This window comes from Aquarana catesbeiana, linkage group LG03 (genome assembly GCF_042186555.1).
Source record: "Aquarana catesbeiana isolate 2022-GZ linkage group LG03, ASM4218655v1, whole genome shotgun sequence".
Taxonomy (NCBI): domain Eukaryota; kingdom Metazoa; phylum Chordata; class Amphibia; order Anura; family Ranidae; genus Aquarana; species Aquarana catesbeiana.
The window spans coordinates 449,414,589-449,441,306 of NC_133326.1; the positions used below are offsets into that span (position 1 = coordinate 449,414,589).

Genomic DNA, 26,718 nt, shown 5'->3' on the forward strand with positions numbered 1-26,718 from the left:
AGGGATGTCCTTTATCACCCTTAATTTTCATACTTACCTTAGAACAGTGGTTCTCAACTCCAGTCCTCAGGACCCACCAACAGGCCAGGTTTGCAAGATAGCTGAAATAAATCACAGGTGATATCACTTGCTGCTCAGTGATTGCAGTATTCTAGTCTGCATCTCCCCAAGGTAATACATAAAATCTGGCCTGTTGGTGGGTCCCGAGGACTGGAGTTGAGAACCACTGCCTTAGAACCTCTCCCCTGTAAGTTGAGAGACAATCCAGATATCAAAGGAGTTGAGATCAAAAATAAAAAATATAAATTAGCAGCACACGCGGATGATATCCTACTTTTTCTAACAGACCCTGTAACCACCATCCCCAACCTCCTTAAAGACTTTTCGCTTTTCAAAACACTCTCCAACCTGCAAATAAATTTCTCAAAATCAAAAACCCTGAACGTCACCCTCCCGACTTCACTCATTACACAATGCAAAAATAATTTCCCTTTCTGCTGGGAACATCATGCCATCACCTACTTGGGCATCAGGATCCCTACCAGACTGACTGACCTATATGCGCAAAACTTCCAACCCGTTCTCCAAACCATCCAAACCATCCAAGGAGACCTTCACAAATGGCGTGCTGGACCTTTCTCATGGTTCGGTAGAACTGCCATCCTAAAAATGAATGTGTTACCCAGTGTGACAGACATAGCCAGAACAGAGGCTGTTGGAGAGGACTGTATGCAAGCCTGTTGCCTTTTGATTATGGGCCCTGGATTTTCAATGGAACAATACTCTTTGTGAGGTGAATGAGAAATCCAGTCTGAACTGTATTAATCGGACTCAGTCGTGTATATATGTATATATTGTATGGGGACTCCTTACTGTAGATTTGTGTCCCTGAAGAGGGAGGGGGGATTCCTCCAGCAGCCCCCTGCTGATAAGACTGATTCATTCTGTTGGGACACATCCTGTGAGGAGATGCTGGTGTTATCAACATGTGTTTATGTTAATTGAGAGAGCTGATCACATTAGCCACCAGCACTGGCTAGTAGACGAATGGTCTGGGCTGAGGAGGGGGGTAGATTGTTGTTTGTATTGTTAATTGTAATTAGCTCCAGCTATTGTGTTTATATTAATGTGTGAAGCTCGGTGCCCACAAGACTGTCATCTGGTCTGGGTACATTTTGTAGTAAATTAGCTCATGTTAATTAGGTTAGCTTTGAGTCATCCCTGCTGTATAAAGGTCTGTGAGATCTCAAATAAAAAGTTAGTTCTGATGTACTCCAAGACTGGTGTTGTCTAGTTCTTGGGTTTCTATAGCCAGATTCATTGGACTCGTGTTCCAGAACTTAGGAAGCGGTATATGACGGAAGCACTCAAGCGGAGTGTGGGACGTTCCGTGACATTGGTGGCAAGCAGCGGGAAAGCTTCCTGAAGTCTGGGACATCCAAACCTCCAACTGGATCCAAGATCAGCATAGCAGACTTCAGTCACCCCAGCAGAGATATGGACCTGGCATCAGAATTCCCGGGGCTGCTGCGGATCATCCTTTCAACATACACCAGGACTGTGTCTGAGGATGAATACCTGGAGCTTAGGCAGCAAATTCGGGTGGAGCTCTGGATTGCAGCCCTCCGTCTCGCTGGTATAAAACAGGGCAAGTGCTTTCCAACCCAAGAGCAACGGGCCAGTGACCAACGGGCATTGCGGATGGCATTCCTGGGAGAGCAGCCCCAGGAGCAATGGGTGACTGAGTTGGACAGGTTGGTCCAGCAGGAGATAGAGCTGGACAATCGTTATCGGGCTCTGCAATGGCACGCAGAGGAGGGATATTTAGGGGAGACAACAGAATGCTCTCCAGAGGGATATGACTTTGGCGGCCCTGGATTGCTGTGGGAGAACCTTACAGATCTTTTTATGTTTGGCGATGAAGGGGAACCTGACCTTGAGGACCTGAGAGACTATAGAGAGTCTATGCTCGATCTTGCAGGGGTCTCAGAGCTCAAACCTGATCTGGACCATTTGCTAAGGAAGGAATAGCATCTGGAAAGGGCATACAGGAAACTGCTAGAACAAGTTCAGCAGCATGCCAGAGAATCGGCAGTGGAAAATCTGGAGATTGCCGTCCCCAAACCTGAAGTGCTGACAACAGGGCAGAGCTCTGCTAACCTCTGCCCAGAAATGATAGCATCTTCTGGGTTCCATGGACAGGAGATGGTGAACCTCTATCCCCAGACATCAGTTGCAGAGACATGGGATTTGATAGACTTTTCTGCTGAGGAAGAACAACCTGATGAGCCTCCAGCAGAAGAGCTGCTATCAGGGCCAAAGTCCACTGTGTTCTGCCCAGCACCAACAGTGGCTTCGGCTTTCTTGAGAGAAGAGGTAGTCGGCCTTTCTCCCACAACACTGACAGGGACATGTGATTTTCTGCCAGCAGCATCTATGGAGTTAAAACAAACTTCTCCAGCTGAAGATCTGGTAACTGAACAGAGGGTCCAAGACCTCTGTCCCACACTTTTACCAATTCCAGAGACTGGGGATTTAATAGACGTTTCTGTAGAGGAGGAACCACCTGGCAAACCCCCAGCAGAAGTGCTGGCAACCGGACAGAGGGTCCAAGACCTCTGCCCCACACCTGCAGCAATTGTGGAGGCCCAAGGTGAGGAGGTGGCAGTCTATCGCGAGCTGCAGATCAGGATCCAAGGAGAGAATGCAGTCATCACCTCACAACTGCAGCTTGATCTGGTGTCGGTTGATGGGGCTTCAGTCCCCACCGGTATACCCCAGGGATGCTGGGCAGTCGGCCCAGATCCCCAACAGCAGGATGGAGTGAGCCCAGTCCCCCTGTCTTCTCTCCAGCGGCAGAAAGGATTCCAGGGAGAAGGGCCAGTCCGGGCCTCTCCCCAGCGGCAGATATGTTCTCTGAGAGAGGCAGAGGATGGCTGGGTGAGTAATACACTGTTTGGAATAATTTGTTTGGGGTACTGTGTGGATACAGGCAGTAGAGGACTGGAACTATGGACTAACTTCGGAGTCAACCCGTCTGGGGTCTCCTCCTGTGTTAGTCTCCTGCCGAAAGGGGAGAAATGTGACAGACATAGCCAGAACAGAGGCTGTTGGAGAGGACTGTATGCAAGCCTGTTGCCTTTTGATTATGGGCCCTGGATTTTCAATGGAACAATACTCTTTGTGAGGTGAATGAGAAATCCAGTCTGAACTGTATTAATCGGACTCAGTCGTGTATATATGTATATATTGTATGGGGACTCCTTACTGTAGATTTGTGTCCCTGAAGAGGGAGGGGGGATTCCTCCAGCAGCCCCCTGCTGATAAGACTGATTCATTCTGTTGGGACACATCCTGTGAGGAGATGCTGGTGTTATCAACATGTGTTTATGTTAATTGAGAGAGCTGATCACATTAGCCACCAGCACTGGCTAGTAGACGAATGGTCTGGGCTGAGGAGGGGGGTAGATTGTTGTTTGTATTGTTAATTGTAATTAGCTCCAGCTATTGTGTTTATATTAATGTGTGAAGCTCGGTGCCCACAAGACTGTCATCTGGTCTGAGTACATTTTGTAGTAAATTAGCTCATGTTAATTAGGTTAGCTTTGAGTCATCCCTGCTGTATAAAGGTCTGTGAGATCTCAAATAAAAAGTTAGTTCTGATGTACTCCAAGACTGGTGTTGTCTAGTTCTTGGGGTTCCTATAGCCAGATCCATTGGACTCGTGTTCCAGAACTTAGGAAGCGGTATATGACGGAAGCACTCAAGCGGAGTGTGGGATGTTCCGTGACACCCAGACTTCTCTATCTCTTTCAAGCCATCCCCATAGCACTCCCCTCCTCTTTCTTTTCATCGTACAAACGAATTTGCAGGAACCTCATCTGGTCCTCCAAAACACCTAGACTTAGTTGGGAAAGATTGACGCTCCCCAAACTACTAGGGGGTTTAGGCCTTCCAGACATCCAAAAATATCACTGGGCGTGTCACCTAACCAGATTAGTAGATTGGCACGTACATGGTCAAAGTAAAGATTGGATTCATCTGGAAAATGCTTTTACGTGGACCTCACTACCTCACTTTCCCTGGATTAACCATGCTCATGTCCCTAAAGTACTTACCTCACACCCACTGATTAATGCCACCCTAAACACCTTCAGGACAGCTTGTAGGAAACTGAATTTCCAGCCCACATCTGGACCCATGACTCCTCTAGACAACAACCCTGAGTTCCTGCCGGGCCTGACACTACTCAACCCAACGGAAACACCACACAGAATTGTCACGGACACTGGCTGCAAGGACCTTTTTCTGTCCACATTCACCCTGTTATTTGGTATTTCTATATTAATCTTTTTTTTGTTACATTTTTGAGAGACTATTTTCTGGGACTTGCTCAAAGACTATTCTTGGTTGTTAATTCTGAACAATACATGATTCTTGAAAGAGCTGATCACATTGACATGCGGAAATGAACTGTCTGGTCACCAGGGCTGCCTTAAGTGTTGTGTTAATTAACATGTTAATTATATAATTGTCTTTTAAGTTTTTGCTAGAGGGGAGGGGGGGAGTATCCATGAGTCAGCCCTACCTCGTTATCTAACCCCTTGTGTTAAATGTGTATAAAAAGGCTGTGTTCTGTCCAATAAAGCATTCAAGATTCTACAAGCTATTTTCGGCTAGACTTGTATTCAATGCAGCTATAATAATATATCTCTCTGATGGTCAGACTGGAGGAAGCAGTATTACTGACGGAAGCAGTCAGCGGAGTGTGGGATAGGATCCGTCACAATTGGTGGCAAGCTCTGGGATGCTTCCTCTTGCCTAGGCACACCCAAATCACCACCGGGACCCCCTGCTCCTAACAGCAGATGGAACATCACTACGCCAGACTCAAGTGCAGCACGTTGAAGGATCTCTTGGAAGCCCATGGAAAAGTCTCCAGCAACAAATCCAAAGCAACTCTCATCACGAAACTAATGGAGATTGACCAGGCCAGCAACCCACCAGCAGATACCTCAGAGGCGACAGAGTTCCAGTGTGATGTCCAGTGGCGACTGGCCTTGTATGGTACTCACCCCCCCCCGCAGGAGGTTATCAGTCAAGTGTTACGAGAGGTGTCCCAGCTGCGAATGGCTGAACTCCAGCGGGACCAAGGAGCGTCAGTTATGTTGAACCGGGAAGCTCCAGCAGCCCGCAAAAAGCTACCCTATGCCGCCTTCTGCATGTTTCAAGATGGTGAAGATGAGATGGATGTTTACCTGCAAATTTTTGAGCGGCAATGCGGTCTCCAAGGTGTCAATAAAGCAGATTGGGTCACGCTCCTGGTCAGCTGGCTCACAGGAAGGGCTGCAGAGGCGTACAATAATGTCCCTGATGAGATCAGCCAGGACTATGACCGGGTAAAAGAAAGACTATTGGCTCGCTTTGGCATTACTCCAGAAGCACACCGTTTGAGGTTTCGCAACCTCCGCCGAAAGGAGAGAGAGCCTTACACAGAATGGGCTCATCAAATGACCCGAGCAGCGGAGAGTTGGATGACCGGGTGTCAAGCTGTTACCATGGCAGATGCGCTCCAGCTAATCCTCCTGGAACAATTCTACGATCATACCCCACATGAAGTTAGAGACTGGGTAAAGGATCGGCAGCCAGTCACAGTAGATGAAGCTGCCACCATAGCTGACCAATACGTGGATTCAAGGCAGACTGTACAACCAGAGCCTAAGACCCCAGCATGGCCTGTCCCCAACATTCCACGGAGTGTTGCCCCTCCACACCAGCCGTCGATCCCCGGCCCCACTCAGCTACCATCTTCACGAGGAAAAGGGGACCTCTGCTACAGATGCAACCAAGCAGGGCATGTTAGGAGGTATTGTCCGCAGAATGTTTCCCAGGACGCGCGGAACAACAGGCCCCTTGGACCTGCCCGGGCTGCTGCACACTGTCTGGAGAGAGATAATGTGACTTACCCAAGTGAGGAGAATATTGGAATTCTACATGAGGCAGACCCTGTGCAAGCTACCACTACAGATAATCGTTTGCACCATCGACAAGCCGTGTGGATTAATGGTGGGGCTGCCCAGGGACTGCGGGACACGAGAGCTACTATTACCCTGATAGAGTCCCGAATGATAAACCCGGCAAAGCAGACGGGACGGTCTGTGGCTGTGCGGGTGGCCGGGGGAAATGTTATGCGGGTCCCCACTGCCAGGGTTCACCTTGATTGGGGTTCGGGGGAAGTGGAAGTGGGAATAATGCAGAACTTACTTGCAGAGGATTTGTTGGGCAACGATTTGGGACATTTAAATTCAGCCTTCTCCCTGGATGTATCCCCAGAAGCCTACCCTGTTACCACCCGCCAGCAAGCCCGGGTGGAGGTGCACTCCCTCGAGGATGGGACCCAGGTAAGACCTGTCACCCCTGACCTAGACTGTACTACCCCAGCTATTCCTACCCCGACTTGGGCTTCTCCCCAAGACTTTGCTCAGGCAACTCTTAGCGACCCTTCCCTAGTTAGCTATAGGGAAAGAGCAGGATTGGACCCTGGGGGGTTGGAGAGGGAGCGGATAGAGTGGGTCAAGGGATTACTCTTGGGTTACTGAGGGAAAGACAGCGTCCCATCCACCCAAGCGGCAGCTGGTTGTGCCACAGAAATATCGGCATGACCTGCTGCGCATTGGGCTTGACATACCCTTAGCTGGACACCTGGGGATGTCCCGGACCCTCCACCGTCTGACTCAGTCATTTTTTTGGCCAGGGATTACAGGGGATGTCCGACAGTATTGCCGGATCTGTGACACATGCCAGCGGGTGGGTAAGCATGGGGGCCCGCTGAAAGCTCCCTTTCGCCCTTTACCAATCATTGATGAACCCTTTAGCCGCGTTGCCATAGACCTGGTTGGACCATTGCCCCAACCTAGTCCCTCTGGGAAGAGATATATACTTACTGTGGTGGATTATGCCACCCGGTACCCGGAGGCCATTCCCCTGGCAAATATCCATGCAGAAACTGTGGCTGATGCTTTGCTCTGGATCTTTGCCAGGGTGGGTTTCCCTCGGGAAATCATCTCTGACCAGGGGACCCAGTTCACTGCTGAGTGAGCTCAGCAGTTATGGAGGCTCTGTGGGATAAAGCCCCTACAGAGTTCTCCCTTTCACCCCCAGACCAACGGACTGTGTGAGAGGTTCAGTGGAACACTAAAACAGCTGCTTAGGACATTTGCAACCTCTCACAGGGATTGGGAGAGATATCTGCCACACCTTCTCTTTGCTTATCGGGAGGTGCCGCAGGAATCTACTGGGTTCTCCCCGTTTGAGCTACTGTATGGGAGGCGGGTGAGGGGGCCCCTAGATCTAGTCAGAGCCCACTGGGAAGGGGGAATTGATCCCCAAGGGTCCTCTATCATAGCATACGTTCTTGAGTTTAGGGACAGACTGAAGGAGAACCTTCGGTCTGCCCAAAGGCGGCAGAAACGATGGTACGATCGTACTGCTCGGAACCGCACTCTGGAGGTTGGGCAGAAGGTTCTTGCCCTCAGGCCAACCACGCAGGACAAGTTACAGGCCACTTGGCAGGGACCTTACCGGGTTGTGGCAAAGCTCTGTGACACAACATACCTAGTGGCTAAATGTTCGGATGAAAGAGTCCGACGGACCTTTCATGTGAACATGTTGAAAGCATACTGGGAAAGATCAGGAGAGGTAGCCGCTATATGTGCTCCAGCTGTGGAAGATTCTGAGAATCTTCCCCTGCTGGTGCTCCCGGAGCTAAATAGAATTACTGCAGGGATAGAGACGATAAAGCTTGACGACCAGCTAGGGCCGACGCAGAGAGAACAAGCTAGACAGGTCCTTAGTCAGAGAAGGGAAATGTTCTCCACAGTCCCTGGGTACACTACTATGGCAGTGCACCGTGTGGAGACGCCGGGACAACAGCCACTAAGACAGGCGGCTTACCGGATACCTGACGCAGAGAGAGGGGATGCGTCATGAGATTAAGGAGATGCTTGAGCTGGGAGTCATTGAGCCATCCAGCAGCCCCTGGGCTTCCCCGGTGGTCCTTATACCGAAGCGGGATGGCACAACTCGCTTCTGTGTAGACTACCACAGATTAAATGAGTGCACCACCACTGATGCTTACCCTATGCCCCGGGTCGAAGATCTGTTAGGTCGCATTGCTCGGGGAAAATTCCTGACAACCCTTGACCTATGCAAAGGGTACTGGCAAATTCCTCTGGATGCGAAATCTATTCAGAAATCAGCGTTCATTACCCCATTTGGCTTATACCAGTCTAAAGTAATGTCATTTGGGATGAAGAATGCACCGGCAACTTTCCAGAGGATGGTAGACCAACTCCTTGATGGCCTCCAGGACTATGCTTGTGCATATCTGGACGACATTGGGATCTACAGTGATACCTGGGAGGACCATCTGGTTCACCTGGGTGTCATGTTAGACCGCATCAAAGCTGCAGGACTAACCCTTAAGCCAGAGAAATGCAGCATAGGGATGTCCGAGGTACAGTACCTTGGACATCGAGTAGGCAGTGGACAACAACGACCCGAGCCCGCTAAGATTGAGGCAGTTGCCAAGTGGCCGACCCCCCGTACTAAAACCCAGGTCCTGGAGTCCCTCGGCACAGCTGGGTACTATAGGAAATTTGTCCCACAATATAGTTCCATCGCTAAGCCCCTGACAGACCTGACTAAGAAGCACTTTCCCCGACAGGTACTGTGGTCCCCCGAGTGTGAAGCTGCCTTCCAACGATTAAAGAATGCACTAACTTCAGCTCCTGTTCTAGCTGCCCCTGACCCAACCAAACGTTTTTGTGTCCACACAGATGCCCCTACATTTGGGCTGGGGGCAGTACTGAGCCAAGTAGGACCTGATGGTGGTGAGCACCCAGTGACCTACATCAGTCGGAAGCTGCTACCCAGGGAAGTCGGTTATGCAGCCGTGGAGAAGGAGTGTTTGGCGCTGGTGTGGGCTCTCAAGAAATTCCAACCTTATCTCTACGGACGATCTTTTATGGTGCTCACCGACCACAATCCATTAATCTGGCTTAATTGGGTCTCCGGGGATAATGGACGTTTGTTACGATGGAGCTTGGCACTGCAGCCTTACCATTTTACCATACAGTATCGGCCAGGAAAGCAGGATGGGAACGCTGATGGACTTTCCCGGCAAACTGAACTATAAAACTCTCCCGGACAGCCCCAAGCTGACCCGTGGTGGATCTAGTTGGGTCTGCCGGACTATGGGACGGGGGGGGGCCCTGTCACGGACACTGGCTGCAAGGACCTTTTTCTGTCCACATTCACCCTGTTATTTGGTATTGCTATATTAATCTTTTTTTTGTTACATTTTTGAGAGACTATTTTCTGGGACTTGCCCAAAGACTATTCTTGGTTGTTAATTCTGAACAATACATGATTCTTGAAAGAGTTGATCACATTGACATGCGGAGACGAACTGTCTGGTCACCAGGGCTGCCTTAAGTGTTGTGGTAATTAACATGTTAATTATATAATTGTCTTTTAAGTTTTTGCTAGAGGGGAGGGGGGGGGTGTCCATGAGTCAGCCCTACCTCGTTATCTAACACCTTGTGTTAAATGTGTATAAAAAGGCTGTGTTCTGTCCAATAAAGCATTCAAGATTCTACAAGCTATTTTCGGCTAGACTTGTATTCAATGCAGCTATAATAATATATCTCTCTGATGATCAGACTGGAGGAAGCAGTATTACTGACGGAAGCAGTCAGCGGAGTGTGGGATAGGATCCGTCACAAGAATCTACCTGAGAGCTCAACAATTCTTCCTGAATACTGAACTTCTTTCGCACCAAGCTATGTCCTCTAAGTTCCCCGATTACAACATTCCTTTCTTTAAATCTCTCCAACTTCGGCACTTTTTCCACAACCCCAAACGCAAAACGTTTTGGCATAGAGATTGCCCCCCTTTTGAACTCCTTTGCATTAGCGAAACTCCCCACAGACACCTTTTCTCGACCCACATCATTAAAGATGACAAACTTGTCAGACAATGGGAGTCTGACCTACATATAGACTTGACGGGGGAAGAGTGGGAGCGCATATATAGCCATATCCACAAAGGTTCCATCAATGTTTCTACTCAAGAAAACAGATACAAGATATTTTCAAGATGGTATAGGACACCAGACAAGAGCCACAAATTTCATCCTAGTCTCCCCCGATATGCTGGAGATGTAACTCAGCACGAGGTACACTATTACACGTTTGGTGGGATTGCCCAATCATCAATCCATTTTGGATAGACATCCATAAACTAATCACACAAATTACGACATACACCCTCGACTTCACACCCGCACAATTTTTACTTCACCACACCTCCCTCCCTATGTCATCCTATAAAAAAATCCCTCGCTCCACACCTTGATAACGTGGCCAATCAATGCATCCCGGTCCACTGGAGAAGCGCCCCCCCCCCACTATTACTGAATGGCTCAACCAGGTGGATAGAACTGCAGAAATGGAAAATCTCATATACCAAGCCAGAGACAACCCGACATCATACAGGAAAACCTGGGTATGTTGGATACACTTTCGTGAATCTACACAGGCTAATGATCCACATAATGATTCTTCCTCCACAAACTAGAGATATCGATCTATATACCTACTGAAAAAAAAAAGATTGGGAGTTTTGGGACTTTAAAATGAGGTCCATGGACAGCGTGGAGGTGGATTTAATACAATATGTATTTATTTGTCATAAAAATGTATCAAACATATCACAAACATAAACCACATAAGAGAAAAGAACATTTTAATAAATGTCATTCCAAAATTGTTTATACACACATGTGTATGTGCGCATACAAAAGGGCATCGAGAGTACATCAAATAAGTCAACGGGACGCCACATAGTGGTTGTAGCTGATAAGTAGGTACATACAATGAATACATATATATATATATATATATATATATATATATATATATATATATATACACATGAAAAAACAGCACTGAACGGTGAAAATAAAAATGGTGAGAAAACGTAAAAACCATAATTGATTGAAGGAACATGTTCTAAGTTGATGGTAGAGTATGAGCATGTATCTGCATAAACATGTCCGACGCGTTTCGTGTAAACCACTTATCAGGGGCAGGATGCTCAAAAGTATCTGTAAAGTGTAGTGAAATAAAAATTAATCTATATGCTATATGCGACTGATTGTAGCAGGGAAAGGTAAATGAGTCCCCCCTGAGTACTTATATGAAGTCAGTACACAGAGATGTGGCAATGGTGGAGCCAAGGCCAAGGTAGTGGTCCTTGCCGGGAGCTGAGGTGGGAGAGCCATGCACCGGCAGAGCGCGTGCAAAAATGCCCCCCACACACACAGAAACTGGGTGACTTGGTCTTGAAATGAATCATAATATAGTACTGTGCCAAAATGACTGCCAAAAGAGATCTGGGAACAAAAAAGGGGGAATGCATAAATAAATGTGTCATGATGTGCAAAAATCTAGAAATCACATCAGGTTGAGGAAAAAAGTAGAAATCAGGAATGCCCATATAACGAGCCCATGGTTCCCAGGTAGCTTCAAACTGTGTTTTGGTGTTGTGGAGAATGCTTGTGAGTTTCTCTTGGGACATGATCCAGGATATTTTATTGGTCGCAGCCTTGAAGAACACCTTGGGATGTTTCCAAGCTTTGGCAATGGTCAGCTTGGCACCAAGGAGAATGAAGTGTATTAATTTGCGCATCTGTTTCGGTGTTTTGAAGTTAATTGATTTTTAATCTTGTTGCTGTGTATTTGTACAATGTATTGAATAAGCTCATGCTAGTATTCTAATTGTAAGAAACACATTCTACCAGCAGAGGACTCACCATCACATAACAAGCGAGACAATCATCCTGTTATAATAAAGAAAAAATAACAATATTTAGGCATCATGCACACTCTGCTTTTAGCCTCAATGCATGAGATCCTGACATTTATATGTGGGCAGAAGGCACAGGTGCCTCATTGCCCACAGCCTGTTAAAGTCTAAGTGCAGTCCATTTATTTAAATAAATCCGCACAAGGGACATTACTGATGTAGCACCCTCCTAAGTAGGCTGCTAGGTGGTAGATACATTTAGTTTCTCTTTTGGTCTCACTGTATTTAGGGAATTGGCCCTCAATTGTAGGGATGAGCTTTGCGTTCGAGTCGAACCCATGTTCGACTCGGACATTGCCTGTTCGGTCGTTCGCCGAATTGCGGACGATATGGGCTGTTCGCGCCAAATTTGTGTGGCGCATCACGGCCCATAATTCACTGTGGCATCGCAGTGCATTGCTGGCTGATGATTAGCCAAGCATGCACTATGAGCCGCATGCTTGGCCAATCACAGCGCCGTTGGTAGAGAGAGCTGTAATTGGCCAAAGCCAGTGTGGCTTTGGCCAATTATGGCTCAGGGGTTTAGAACACGCCCCACACTATATAAGGCCACCTGCACGGCGGCCCTGTGTAGTGTGTTCCGGCGTGCTTAGATAGAGAGAGAGAGACAGTGTCATTTCAGATTAGGCAGGACAGTCAGTGAGTTAGCTGCACTTATAGTGTATTGTGTATATATATGCATCCCAGATGTTGCATATATATATATATATATATATATATATATATATATATATATATATATATATATATATATATAGTATTAGTACAGTATTTACAGCTACCTGAAGAAAATTTCTGGTGTTCTTTTGATCCTATTAGTACCACAGTCAGGCAGCTAGACTATTTACAGTTAGTGTAGTGCGTCCTCTTCACAGTGTTCAGTTAAAGCTAAAAGTTAGTTTAGTGTGACCTCTGCACAGTGTTCAGCTAAAACTACAAGTTAGTGTAGTGCACAGTGTTCAGCTAAAGCTACAAGTTAGGGTAGTGCGTCCTCCTCACAGTGTTCAGCTAAAGCTACAAGTTAGTTTAGTGCGACCTCTGCACAGTGTTCAGCTAAAGCTACAAGTTAGTGTAGTGCGTCCTGCTCACAGTGTTCAGCTAAAACTACAAGTTAGTGTAGTGCGACCTCTGCACAGTGTTCAGCTAAAACTACAAGTTAGTGTAGTGAGACCTCTGCACAGTGTTTAGCTAAAGCTACAAGTTAGTGTAGTGAGACCTCTGCACAGTGTTCAGCTAAAGCTACAAGTTAGTGTAGTGCGTCCTGCTCACAGTGTTCAGCTAAAACTACAAGTTAGTGTAGTGAGACCTCTGCACAGTGTTCAGCTAAAGCTACAAGTTAGTGTAGTGCGTCCTCCTCACAGTGTTCAGCTAAAACTACAAGTTAGTGTAGTGAGACCTCTGCACAGTGTTCAGCTAAAGCTACAAGTTAGTGTAGTGCGTCCTGCTCACAGTGTTCAGTTAAAACTACAAGTTAGTGTAGTAAGACCTCTGCACAGTGTTCAGCTAAAGCTACAAGTTAGTGTAGTGCGTCCTGCTCACAGTGTTCAGCTAAAACTACAAGTTAGTGTAGTGTGACCTCTGCACAGTGTTCAGCTAAAACCACAAGTTAGTGTACTGAGACCTCTGCACAGTGTTCAGCTAAAGCTACAAGTTAGTGTAGTGTGACCTCTGCACAGTGTTCAGCTAAAACCACAAGTTAGTGTAGTGAGACCTCTGCACAGTGTTCAGCTAAAGCTACAAGTTAGTATAGTGCGTCCTGCTCACAGTGTTCAGCTAAAACTACAAGTTAGTGTAGTGCGACCTCTGCACAGTGTTCAGCTAAAGCTACAAGTTAGTGTAGTGCGTCCTGCTCACAGTGTTCAGCTAAAACTACAAGTTAGTGTAGTGTGACCTCTGCACAGTGTTCAGCTAAAACCACAAGTTAGTGTAGTGAGACCTCTGCACAGTGTTCAGCTAAAGCTACAAGTTAGTATAGTACGTCCTGCTCACAGTGTTCAGCTAAAGCTACAAGTTAGTGTAGTGCGTCCTACTCACAGTGTTCAGCTAAAACTACAAGTTAGTGTAGTGAGACCTCTGCACAGTGTTCAGCTAAAGCTACAAGTTAGTGTAGTGCGTCCTCCTCACAGTGTTCAGCTAAAACTACAAGTTAGTGTAGTGAGACCTCTGCACAGTGTTCAGCTAAAGCTACAAGTTAGTGTAGTGCGTCCTGCTCACAGTGTTCAGTTAAAACTACAATTTAGTGTAGTGAGACCTCTGCACAGTGTTCAGCTAAAGCTACAAGTTAGTGTAGTGCGTCCTGCTCACAGTGTTCAGCTAAAACTACAAGTTAGTGTAGTGTGACCTCTGCACAGTGTTCAGCTAAAACCACAAGTTAGTGTAGTGAGACCTCTGCACAGTGTTCAGCTAAAGCTACAAGTTAGTATAGTGCGTCCTGCTCACAGTGTTCAGCTAAAACTACAAGTTAGTGTAGTGCGACCTCTGCACAGTGTTCAGCTAAAGCTACATGTTAGTGTAGTGCGTCCTGCTCACAGTGTTCAGCTAAAACTACAAGTTAGTGTAGTGTGACCTCTGCACAGTGTTCAGCTAAAACCACAAGTTAGTGTAGTGAGACCTCTGCACAGTGTTCAGCTAAAGCTACAAGTTAGTATAGTACGTCCTGCTCACAGTGTTCAGCTAAAACTACAAGTTAGTGTAGTGCGACCTCTGCACAGTGCTCAGCTAAAACTACAAGTTAGTGTAGTGCGACCTCTGCACAGTGTTCAGCTAAAGCTACAAGTTAGTGTAGTGCGTCCTCCTCACAGTGTTCAGCTAAACCTACAAGTTATTTTTTTGCAAGCTCTGCACAGTGTTCAGCTAAAGCTACCTGTAGAAGGTTGGTGGTGTTTTCCTGATCCTATCACTACCGCAGGCAGCTAAATAAGCTACAAGTTAGTGTAGTGCGAGCTCTGCACAGTGTTCACCTAAAGCTACCTGTAGAAGGTTGGTGGTGTTTTCCTGATCCTATCACTACCGCAGGCAGCTAAATAAGCTACAAGTTATTTTTTGGCGAGCTCTGCACAGTGTTCACCTACCTGTAGAAGGTTGGTGGTGTTCTCATACTACAGGCAGGCAGTTGATTTTTCTAGCTGCAGTATCAGTATATATATATATCCCAGCTTAGTGCAGCTACAGGCCATTAGTATGTCTGGAAGGCCAACAAGGAGAGGCAGACAGTCACAAGCCAATAAAAGAGGGCAAGCAGGCTCTGTGTCTAGAGGCAACAGTGCTGGTCATGGAGACGGTGCATCCTCATCAGCACGTGGCCGTGAGACACGCTTGGCCTTTTTTCGTCAGCTGGCCGTGTTGAGCCGCAACATGCGGAAGACTTGGTCGAGTGGATGACCAAGCCGTCCTCATCCTCCTCATCCTCTCTCACCCATGCTCAGGGTACTTTGTCTGGCAAAGCAGTGGCCTCTTCCCTCGGCTCAATTTCATCAGTGACTCCTTCCCTAGCCCCACCATGTTCTCCTGAGGAGTCCCTCGAACTGTTTGACCACAGTGTTGGGTACATGCTCCAGGAGGATGCCCAGCATTTGGAAGGCTCTGATGATGATACTGAGCTAGATGAAGGCAGTAACGTGAGCACGGACAGAGGGGACGCCCAAAAAGGACAGCAATCTGGCAGTCATGCTCCCCCTGCTGCAGCATACTACCAGGTTTGCTCCAGTGATGAGGAGGGAGGGGATGATGAGGTCACTGACTCAACGTGGGTACCTGATAGGAGAGAGGAGGAGGAGGCGGCACATCACCAACGAGGCAGGATGCCCTCCAGGGGCCAGCCTAAGGGCAGCACACTGACTGTATCACACCCCAAAGCTCCGCATGTGCAGGGCACTGCAGTCTCTGCGCGTTTTTCCAAAAAGTTCTTTGGTGTGGGCCTTTTTTGAGATGAGTGCTTCAGATCGCACCGCCGCTATTTGCAACATATGTCTCAAGCGTATCTCACGTGGCCAAAACATCTCCCGCTTGGGCACCACATGCTTGACCAGACATATGTTGACCTGCCATGCAGTTCGTTGGCAAGCGTATCTAAAAGACCCACACCAAAGAACAAAGAGGACCTCTCCTTGCTCCTCATCAGCTGAGATCTCCAACTCCACTATACCTTCAGTCCTCTCTGAGACCTGCACTGAGAGGAATGAAGGTGTAGAATTAAGTGTGTCACAGCCAAGTACTTGTGGGCAATCTGCTTTCGGTACACCGACGTCAGATTGTACCAGGCAAATTTCCCTGCCCCAGCTGCTGCACCGCCGAAAGAAGTTCGCTCCCAGCCATCCACATGCCCAGCGGTTGAATGCTAGCTTGGCAAAATTGCTAGCACTTCAACTGCTGCCTTTTGAGTTGGTAGACTCTGCCCCCTTCCGTGAGTTTGTGGAATGTGCGGTTCCTCAGTGGCAGGTACCCAAATGCCACTTTTTCTCATGGAAGGCGATTCCGGCTCTCTACCGGCATGTGGAAGGCAATGTCTTGGCCTTGCTGGACAGGGCGGTCAGTGGTAAGGTGCATATTACCGCTGACTCATGGTCCAGTAGGCATGGACAGGGACGTTACCTAAGTTTCACCGCGCATTGGGTGACTCTGCTGGCAGCTGGGAAGGATGCAGGACAAGGTGCAGTAGTGTTGGAGGTTGTTTCGCCACCACGCCTCCAAAATGCCACTACTAATGATTGTGACACACCTCTCTCCTCCACCCCCTCTTCTTCTTCCTCCATGGCCTCTTCCTGTGCTTTGTCCTCGGAACCAGCGGTGCTCCGTAGCCGTTCAAGGGGCTACACAAGTATGCAGGCCAAAAGATGCCATGCGGTGCTTGAGCTGGTGTGCTTGGGGGACAGGAGCCACACTGGGGCAGAGGTTCTGTCAGCTCTGCAGGGGCAGGTTCAGAGGTGGTTGACGCCATGCCAACTTAAGGCAGGAATGGTGGTTTGCGACAATGGCACCAACCTCCTCTCTGCCCTCCGACAGGGACAAATGACCCATGTGCCCTGTTTGGCTCACGTCCTTAACTTGGTGGTGCAGCGGTTCTTGGGCAGGTACCCGGGCTTACAGGATGTCCTGAGGCAGGCCAGGAAAGTCTGTGTGCATTTCCGCCGGTCATATAATGCCAGTGTTCGGCTGGCAGACCTCCAAAAGGAGTTTAACCTGCCCAAGAACCGCCTAATCTGTGACATGCCCACCAGGTGGAACTCAACGTTGGCCATGCTGCAGCGGCTGCACACGCAGCAGAGGGCCATCAATGAGTACATGTGCGACTATGGCACCAGAACAGGGGTGTCTGACCCACACCAGTGGGCCATGATCAGGGATGCATGCACTGTCCTGTCACCATTTGAGGAGGCCACAAGGATGGTGAGCAGTGACAGTGCATGCATCAGTGACACTGTCCCCCTTGTCCACCTGTTGGAGCACACGCTGCGTGGAATAATGGACAGGGCACTTGAGGCAGAACAGAGGCAGGAAGAGGAGGACTTCCTTAGCTCTCAAGGCCCCCTTTATCCAGACAGTGTTCCTGCGTGCCCGCCGATTACACAGGAAGAGGAGGAGGAGGAGGATTGTGTCAGTATGGAGGTGGAGCCTGGCACTCAGCATCAGCAGCAGTCTTTAAGGGATCAATCCCAAGAAACACATGGACTTGTACGTGGCTGGGAGGAGGTGGCTGCGGACCATGTCGTCCTTAGTGACCCAGAGGACTCCGGACCAAATGCCTCAGCAAACCTACGCTGCATGGCCTCCCTGATCCTGCAAAGCCTGCGTAAGGATCCTTGTATTCGTGGTATCAAGGAGAAGGACCAATACTGGTTGGCAACCCTCCTTGATCCACGTTACAAGGGTAAGGTTGCGGACCTTATCTTGCCATCGCAGAGGGAGCAGAGGATGAAACATCTTCGGGAGGCCTTGCAGAAAGGTCTGTGCAACGCGTTCCCAGAGACTGGGAGGTTACAAACTCCTGTTTCTGGACAATGTGTTGCTGAGGCTTCGGTCAGTCAAAGAAGGAGCGGTTGAGAAGGTGGCCATCTGACCGATGCGTTCAGACAATTTTTTGGTCCGCAGCCCCAAGGTATGATCGGTTCCAGCAACCATCGCCAGCGTCTGTTTTACATGGTGCAGGAATACCTAGGGGCAAGATCTGACTTGGACACCTTTCCCACCGAAAATCCTCTGGGCTACTGGGTCTTGAGGATGGATCACTGGCCAGAGCTTGCACAGTATGCAATTGAGCTACTGGCCTGTCCTGCATCCAGCGTTCAGTGCTGCTGGAGGCTTTGTAATCGATCACAGGGTGCGTCTGTCCACCGACTCGGTCGATCGACTGACCTTCATAAAAATGAATCAGTCTTGGATCACCACCAGCTACCAAGCACCTGATGCTGATGTAACCGAATAATTTTTTTTGAAATCGCAGATCCCTTCAAAGACTGCCTATGCTGATGCTGAGTGACTATCCTGAGTAATTATCCTCTTCCTCCTCAATGATCACGCTGATAGCTTGTAAGAACATTTTTGGTTCTGGGCGCCACCACCAGTGCCTAAGGCCCAATTTTTCAGCCCCTGTTTAACAGGGGTGTGTAATTACAATTTTTGATGCAATACTTTGCAGCAGGGCTCGTTTCTGCGTTCCAACTAGAGTATCTGTGAGGGGTTGCAGTGTTGTGGCACCAGCACCAGTGCCTAAGGCCCAATTTTTCAGCCCCTGTTTAACAAGGGCGTGTAATTACAATTCTTGATCTAATATTTCACAGCAGGGCCCGTTTCTGCGCCCACCAAGAGCGAGTGAGGACTTACCGTGTTGTGGCACTAGCACCACCACCAAAGACCCAATTTTTCTGCCCCTGTTCAACAGGGGCATGTGATTACAATTCTTGATCTAATATTTCACAGCAGGGTCCTGTGAGGGCTTACAGTGTTGTGGCCACAACAACACCTAAGGCCCAAATTTCTGCTGAGTATATAGGGCAGGCCCCTACTTTCAAACATCCAACTTACAAAGGACTCCTACTTGCAAACGGAAGGAGACAACAGGAAGTGAGATGAAATCTACCCCTAGGAAGGGAAATTCTCTCCTGTAAGAGCTAATATGGGAAAAACGTTTCTCCTTTCCACTGATGCTTTATCACCAATCCTTGTTTCACAAAAAAAAACAAATTTTCAAAAAACATTTGTCATTGGGACAAAAAATGAGGTGAAATCTTCTGAAGAGGAGCACAGACAGCAAAACAAATGTCACAGGGGTGATAACCCTTCCCTATGTTTTCCAAAAAGCTTAAAATAGATTATTGGCTGGAGCTAAACACGTTAAAAATGTACCAGTTCAAAATTACAAACAGATTCTACTTAACAACAAACCTACAGTCCCTGTCTTGTTTGCACCGCCTGTATACTGCTGTTCAGAGTATATAGGGCCTGGTGGCCCCACGCCTTTCTTTTTTTTTATTTAAGTGCGGGGCTCCCCTTAATATCCATACAAGACCCAAAGGGCCTGGTAATGGACTGGGGGTTACCCATGCTGTTTGTCTCACTGATTTTCATCCATATTGCCAGGACCTGACATTACATTAAAGCCGCAAGCAGTTTTAAATGACTTTTTTCCTTTAAAAATGACATTTTGTGCAGGGACTGTTCTAAGCACGGGAAACACGCGTCACTTTACAGGCATACTATAGACACCCCAGGTATGATATTTAAAGGAATATTTCACTTTTTTTTTTAACTTTAAGCATCATTAAAATCACTGCTCCCGAAAAAACGGCCATTTTTAAAAGTTTTTTTTGCATTGATACATGTCCCCTGGGGCAGGACCCGGGTCCCCAAACCCTTTTTAGGACAATACCCTGCACATTAAACTTTAAAATGAGCACTTTTGATTTTGAACGTTCGAGTCCCATAGACGTCAATGGGATTCTAACGTTCGTGCAAATTTTCGGTCCGTTCGCAGGTTCTGGTGCGAACCGAACCGGGGGGTGTTCGGTTCATCCCTACTCAATTGCTTTGGGCTGTTCTGGCGTTCCCAGGCTGCAGATTTGATTAGCCCCTCCTGCTTTCTGGATATTTCCAGAACATAGGGTAGGTGGTAGGTAGAGTCAAATAGGTTGCCGGAATATTTATTGAGCTATAGCAAATCCCCGGGGGAGGGTGGCCCACTAGGTGGCTGGAGAGGCTGATAAATAGTGTGAACTCCAGGATGGCAGGGTCTTCCTGTTGAAGAGATTCCACCAGCCAGGGGGAAACGTTGTCTAACTCCCTCCCTCATAGGAGATACAGCTGACACAAGTGGCTGCTCGTCGAGGTCTCAGCTGTGGCAGAGCTGGGGGGGCCTACCCCTAAAGTTGTCTGCATCACCCTGAGATTTCACCTGACTGATCCAGTCTGCAAAGCCTCACTAGCTTATGGCATATGGAGGAATCTGAATGGGCACAGCTGATCCCTGGCCGTGTGAATAATGAATGTTCTGCAAGATCCTGGTAACTGAATACTATTAAGATACCTGAGCCGAGTAGTTGTTCTTTTTGGGACCCCTACTTCTCGCCTTCCCTTAGTCCTTAGTCTCCTGTGAGGAACTGTGTACTGAAATTTAGCAGAAAATATATCTCTGAGGCGTGTAGCACAGAGGAGGGAGAGAGTCCTCTTATTGAATTACGCAGTTCGGTGTCTTTCATACCCTGCACTGTCTCCTACTGTTTAAGCTTGAGCAATAAATGATAAAAAGACATTCCCCTAGGCTGCTTACTTGTGTCAGTGTGCTTTGGACTGTGATTTTGTGGGCTGGCGGCCTCTTTACAAGTAGAGAGAACATAAGTCACTATGAATTCAGTGGGCCCCTTTTTGGGGTCCTGCCACACTTATAATCAGTTGGATGTATCCCTTGTGCTGATGTCTCTTCTGTTAGGTAAATTCCTCCTTCATTAATGCCCCCCTCCCCTCACCCCCACTACAGTAATCTTCCAGTGCAGCAGGGGTTAATAGAACAAAGGGAGAAGTGACAGGCACACATCAAGAGTGCCTGACTATGCCTGCCCTTTCCACCCAGCTCCGCCACTCATAGAATCTGTAATACAGCTGGAAAGATCACCCAATCACAAGACCACTTTGACTGGCTGTCATAGTTGTCACATGATTAGCAGCCAATCCGGCAGCCAATCCGGCAGCCAATCCGGCTTTTACCACCACACATATGGCTTGCATGGGTGGCAAGAGTAAAAGCAATGCTTCACTCAGTACAAGAGAAAAAAGATCAGCATTTAATCAGGATTACTCAGAGTGTTACCAGTAAAAAAAGCAGTAGCTCCTTCTGGAGATCACAGCAATCTCTGGAGGATATGGCAACTGTAACAATAAAGGTATACAAATGTACCTCCAGCACTAGGAGAACATACAGTATACAGTATATAGAGATGGCTGATGGGAAGAAATTAATAAAATTTGCTACTGAAGGATCAGTCTACAATTTTAAAATACACAAACATCTTACGTTTTCTGGAAACTCCAATAACATTAGAGTTTAGGGCTCTGCCACGTAAGCCGTTTAGTTTTCATTCCCTTGCTGCAAAATATCAAATACATAAAACATCCAGTAGAAAGAATGATCATTATATTGGAATTGTAAAAATCTACAGGATCTGTAATTTTTTTTTAGAACAGGTAAATTTTTGACCTAATATACACTTCCACCTGCAGCACCTGGGTTATGGCATGATCATTCTGGCGAGAACAATGAGAATCCTAAATCTTAGATGAAGCTACTCTTGTCCAGGGCTGAACTCTTGTTATTTGGGGTTCCCATCAATCTAAAAAAATCTCACCAGATAGGTATTGACATTATGGCCTGCAATGTGGAAGAGTAGGGTTAGTTAAGTATTTATTCTAACTTTTTTTTTATAAAGGTCCCTGCATTTTATTGCAACATATATTAACATTTCTGGCTTGAAACTCCAGGCTGCTGCTCTCTATGCTCTCTATGCTCTCTATGTCCACAAGCCAGTAAGATCTGCATTATTGGCTTTTGAGGTGCTCTTATTGGTTAGTGATGGTGGAAGGGCCAGGGAGAGATCTCCAAGTCTAGAAGGTTGAGGCTTTTAGTAGGTGTTAGCCTGAGATTGATGTGGTTTCCAAAGTACACATATAGGAATTTTGGAACAAGGATGGCTTGTGGTCCCTGAGCTTAAGCAATTCTGTTATATTTTTAAACGCTGTAAAATTTGAAAGGTTTACTTGTACTCTATGTACTTATGTTCCATTTACTAAAATATACCAACTGCATCAAAATGACCACTTACCTATTTATTTTCTTATGTCTTTAAGTAGGCCTGTCACTTAACCGGAAGACATCACTCCTTTATTATCAAGCAACCTACAGAGGACCAATACATTGTGTGTACTGCATACTGAAGAAAGATGGCTTCACTGGAATGTATCGTGGAGCTGGAGCAATGATTCTAAGAGATGTTCCAGGTTACTGTGTATACTTTATCCCCTACACATATATCTGTGAGTGGCTGACCTTAGATCATCACAGCACCCCAAGTGCTTTCTCAGTGTGGCTAGCAGGTGGGATTGCAGGTACGCATTTTCTGTATTCTTTATAACCATAGGCATAATTCAGCTGCATTATTGTATACGAACCTATGCACCCCAGCAGTTTTTTTTATCACAACTGCTTTTTATCAGTCAATAGGAAGGCAAAGGCAATGTAAAGTCATGAGCAGCTCAGCAGGAACTCAGAAGCATCTCACACACAAGCTGAATGCACCTAATAGCAAGCTATTTTTGCCCATCTACATGTTAAAAAATTGTCTCATAAATAAATGCAGTAAAGGGGGGGAAAGGGGCAAATCAAGGGTGATCTTTTTTTTAAAAAAACTTAAAAATAAATCCAGTTAAAGACAGTAATTCAATATTGCCCCACCCTCCATTACTTTTTGTTGAGGTTTTACAGTGGTTAATGCTACAGAATACAAAGAAACAGTAAATTACAAATCACAAATTCAGTATGTATACTCCCAATGACTGTGTAAATTGCTCTCTGAATTCTGGCAGAAAAGGATTACAGAGAACTCAGATTAGAATAAATTAGGTGATTTTAGCACCACTTCAGTTTTTGGTGCATAGCAATGACTCACGTCTTTTCATTGATTCATATCAACGATTTAATGTTCACTGACTTGCCTACAATTGCTCTTTAAAGGGAATCTGAATTTAAAAAGTGAAGATTTGCTTCATTACGGAAAATAAAAACCTATAAATGTTAAATGTGCCTAAGCAGTAACCTGAAAATTTACTTTTTTTTGCCTTGAATTCCTACTGAAAAATAGCAGTACATTTCCTGGTATATGAGGGTGCTTTGGCACTCCTGTGTCTTGAGTCTCATGGCTGTATATCTGCAGTGTGAGATGGCACTGGTGCATCTGGTTGTTAATTCAACCAGATTTAGAGTAGTGTTTGGTGATGTCACTACTGTGCTGCTCACTGTTCTCCTTGCAGGAGACTCACAAGGTAGATTCACGCTCTCTATTTTTGTACTGGTGACTATCGTCATGGGACAGAAAATTATCAAAACTCCAACAGAGATGTTTCTAAAAATGAAAACTGAGAGATCCAATGAAAAGACTCAGTACAGTAAATGAATGTGTATGTATGTCCAGTTGATCCCAAGAAAGCCTCGCCAGGCTGCAGAGGAGATCAAACTGTTGTAGCTGGAGGTGCTGAACCATTCAAGGGAGGATTTCACTCGCTGTCAGTGAGATACCCACAAGCCTGGACAACATCATAGACCGACGTGCTGCACTATGCGTCTTTGCACTGAATCTGTTTATTTTTTTTTTTTACAGAGCTCCCACCTCTGGTCAGCATTGGACTTGATAGATTTTTAGACTTATAGTCGATGCCTCTGTATGTTTCATGGTTTAACCATGGCCATTTTTAGACTGTTTATATCTGATGTTGTCGTTTTTCACATGCAGCTGGTGATTCTTCATTATCAGAATTATTGTAAATAATAAATAATGGTCTCTGATACACAACATGGATAAGGTTTGGCCCAGTATCTTCACCCTTTACCCATGCACCCAAGCCCAGGGTGTCAGAGCAGGGCTCTCAGTAGTGTTTTTGCTTTTGTAAGAGGGCTTTGTCCCTTTTTTTCCTAAAGATTTCTTTTTGTTTCCCATTTTGTCTCATATACAAGACTTGAAGGAAATCTCCCAAACCATTTTCTACTCTTATGTCACTTTTGTCAAAATTAGAAAGTTAAAATGAAATTCCAAGTTGGTGGCCAAAGTAGAGGAATCAGGGAAAAAATCAGAATACTAGGCTTGTGCCTCCAGGAGGCAGAGATACAAAGGGGCAGCTTCACCCTGTATAATTATTGTGTAAAAATTTTTATCATGATAAGTAGGAATATAGGCATTTACTATGAGCTTATTTACCAATTCATTATATTTTAAGCTAAGTTAGAAGCAGTGAAATCAGAAAATTATCTGTGTAATAAGGTAATCCCACCTGATGAGTGTTGCTTTGGGTGCCAAAAATGTTTTGCATATAGGTTCCAGCTATACAAATTTGGCAATAACAACAACTTATAGCAACCAGCTAAAGTTTTTATAAGTTTACCATTCCGAACAATGAAAGATGTTGGGTGTTTTGGATTACTACAGTATATGTTTTTGCTTCTTGCTTAATCAAAAAAATGTGTTTGTGCACCTTTTATTTGGTATAAGAAGCAAAAAAAAAACCCTATGACTAAAATCGTCACCACCCACTACAACTGAGACTTGTGAAGATGTTTCCAATATTTCTTTACAGCTAAAGATATCACAAATAAAGCAACTGAGCCCCCTAGCCATTCTCTCTGACTCAAGAAAGCAAAGCCTACATTAACAGAAGCATACCTCTGCTTTAACAACTGTATTGTTAATGTGTACTCATGTTTTTTGGCTGTAGCAGAATGTTTTAGGCAAATGTAGATGTGCTTCTCGTGCATAGAGTTGACTAATTTTTTTTGGTCTTAAAAAACAAATATTCGTTGAATAAAAAAAATATATGTATATAAAAGTTTACATATCACAAGCAGTGATGTATGCTGGAATAGAGTGCTAACAACTTTCCTATTGCAATTGCTTAACCACATCATGTCTGTGGTTAACATCAAAATCAGACAAAATTGTGCATGGTTTAGTGTCTTCGGTAATAACTATAACTAATGTGTGTCAAATCAGATAAACTAAAAAAAAAAAAAAAAGGCTCCACATGTAATACATTTACATTAAATATCACATTTATTGAGGTGAAATAGCTAACTTTTTTTAGCATTTTAAATTGTCATAAGGTAATTTTTATCTATAACATCGCTCGAGCTGTTACAGTTATTACTCAGGATGGGTAGAGCCATGTGACACTACTACCTTTACTGCCTACAATGTTTACTTATACTGCTTCAAATTAACCACTTGCCTACCAAGTCAGATCTGATATTTCTCTCATACATGTAAAAATATGCATTTTTTTTGCTTTGTAAGGCGCCTAGGACATGAAATTGTGATTTTTCTGATTAAGCAATGTCTATTACTATTTCACATAGAGGGATAAAAAATATTGACCAGTTTATTTTGACCTAATTGGTCACATAGAAAAAAAAACAAAACACAATTGACTAGAAAAATGATTAGTATGATAAGAACAATCAAATTATAACTGGGCGGTTCAATAGGTAACCATATGCCAATCTACAAAAAGCCCCAAGCACAATCCAGTGGCTGTGTCAGCCTACTTGCCTACAGTGGAGATGTTGGGGGATAAATCCTCGGCTGTTGTAGAGTGCACTGCAAGGGATGCCGTCTGTCAGCACCCACTGATGGACTAAAAAATGTAGATGGCCCTCATCTACTGTGGCAGCCGCCACCCGTGGCACCGATAGTGAGGTTGGTCAGAAGAAACCACAATATTGCATTAAGTGGGGACACAGCATCTGGGTAGGGCAGCCGGAGATGACGTCACAGAGCCACACTGGAAGATGGACCCTGCCGAAGAGAAGGCCGCTGTGGGTGGTTAGAGGGTGGAACGCAACCCAGTGTATCTGTCAGTGTCATGACAACACGTTTTGCTCGTTTGCTCCTTCTCAAGTCTCAGAAAATCACAGTTTCTTGGTAAGCACAGCCTATGTCCTAAGCGCTTTACAGAGAATGTGTCTTTTATGGCTTCTTCCCCACAAGGGTTATCTCTAGCAGCTACGGACAGTTTGCTGTTACAAGGATTTTCCTAGGTCTGTATACCGCAAGTGGCGCCTGATCCTTTTGGTGTATTATTCTTTTTTTTTTTTTTTTTTTTTAAGCAGAGACCCTAGAGAATAACATGGTGGCTATTGCAATCTTTTATGTCACACAGTATTTGCACAGTGGTTTTTCAAATGCAAACTTTTTGGAAAAATAAAATTTAATGAATTTTAGTGAACACAAACACAATATACTACCCAATTTTGGGCAAATAAAAAAATATGATGTAATGCTGAATAAATAGATATCAAACATGTCATGTATTAAAATTACACCTGCCGGTGGAATGGCGACAAACTACAGTACATTAAACTATCCATAGGCAACGCTTTAAAAGATTTTACATGTTACCAGTTTATAGTTACACAAGAGGTCTGGTGCTAGAATTATTGCACTCACTCTGATGTTTGTGGCGATACCTCATATGTGTGGTGCAATCACCGTTTATATATGCCTGCGGGGCTTATGTGCGTGTTTGCATTTGTGCCTGAGCAAG

General features: G+C 45.8%; 1 protein-coding gene across 5 annotated transcripts in view; it reads left to right on the top strand.

Moving 5' to 3' along the window:
• SLC25A48 (solute carrier family 25 member 48) overlaps positions 1 to 26,718 on the top strand; it is a 301,383-nt gene that overhangs the window by 224,723 nt on the left and 49,942 nt on the right. For 4 of the 5 annotated variants that reach the window (XR_012242905.1, XM_073620825.1, XM_073620828.1 and 1 more), the window contains exon 5: positions 22,261 to 22,518. Coding sequence is in view for 4 of the 5 variants with exons in the window: in XM_073620825.1 (XP_073476926.1) it covers positions 22,261 to 22,518 (258 nt within the window). In the remaining variant the exon portion in view is untranslated. The remainder of the gene's footprint in view (positions 1 to 22,260; positions 22,519 to 26,718) is intronic. The other variant, XM_073620827.1, reaches the window with a different exon arrangement.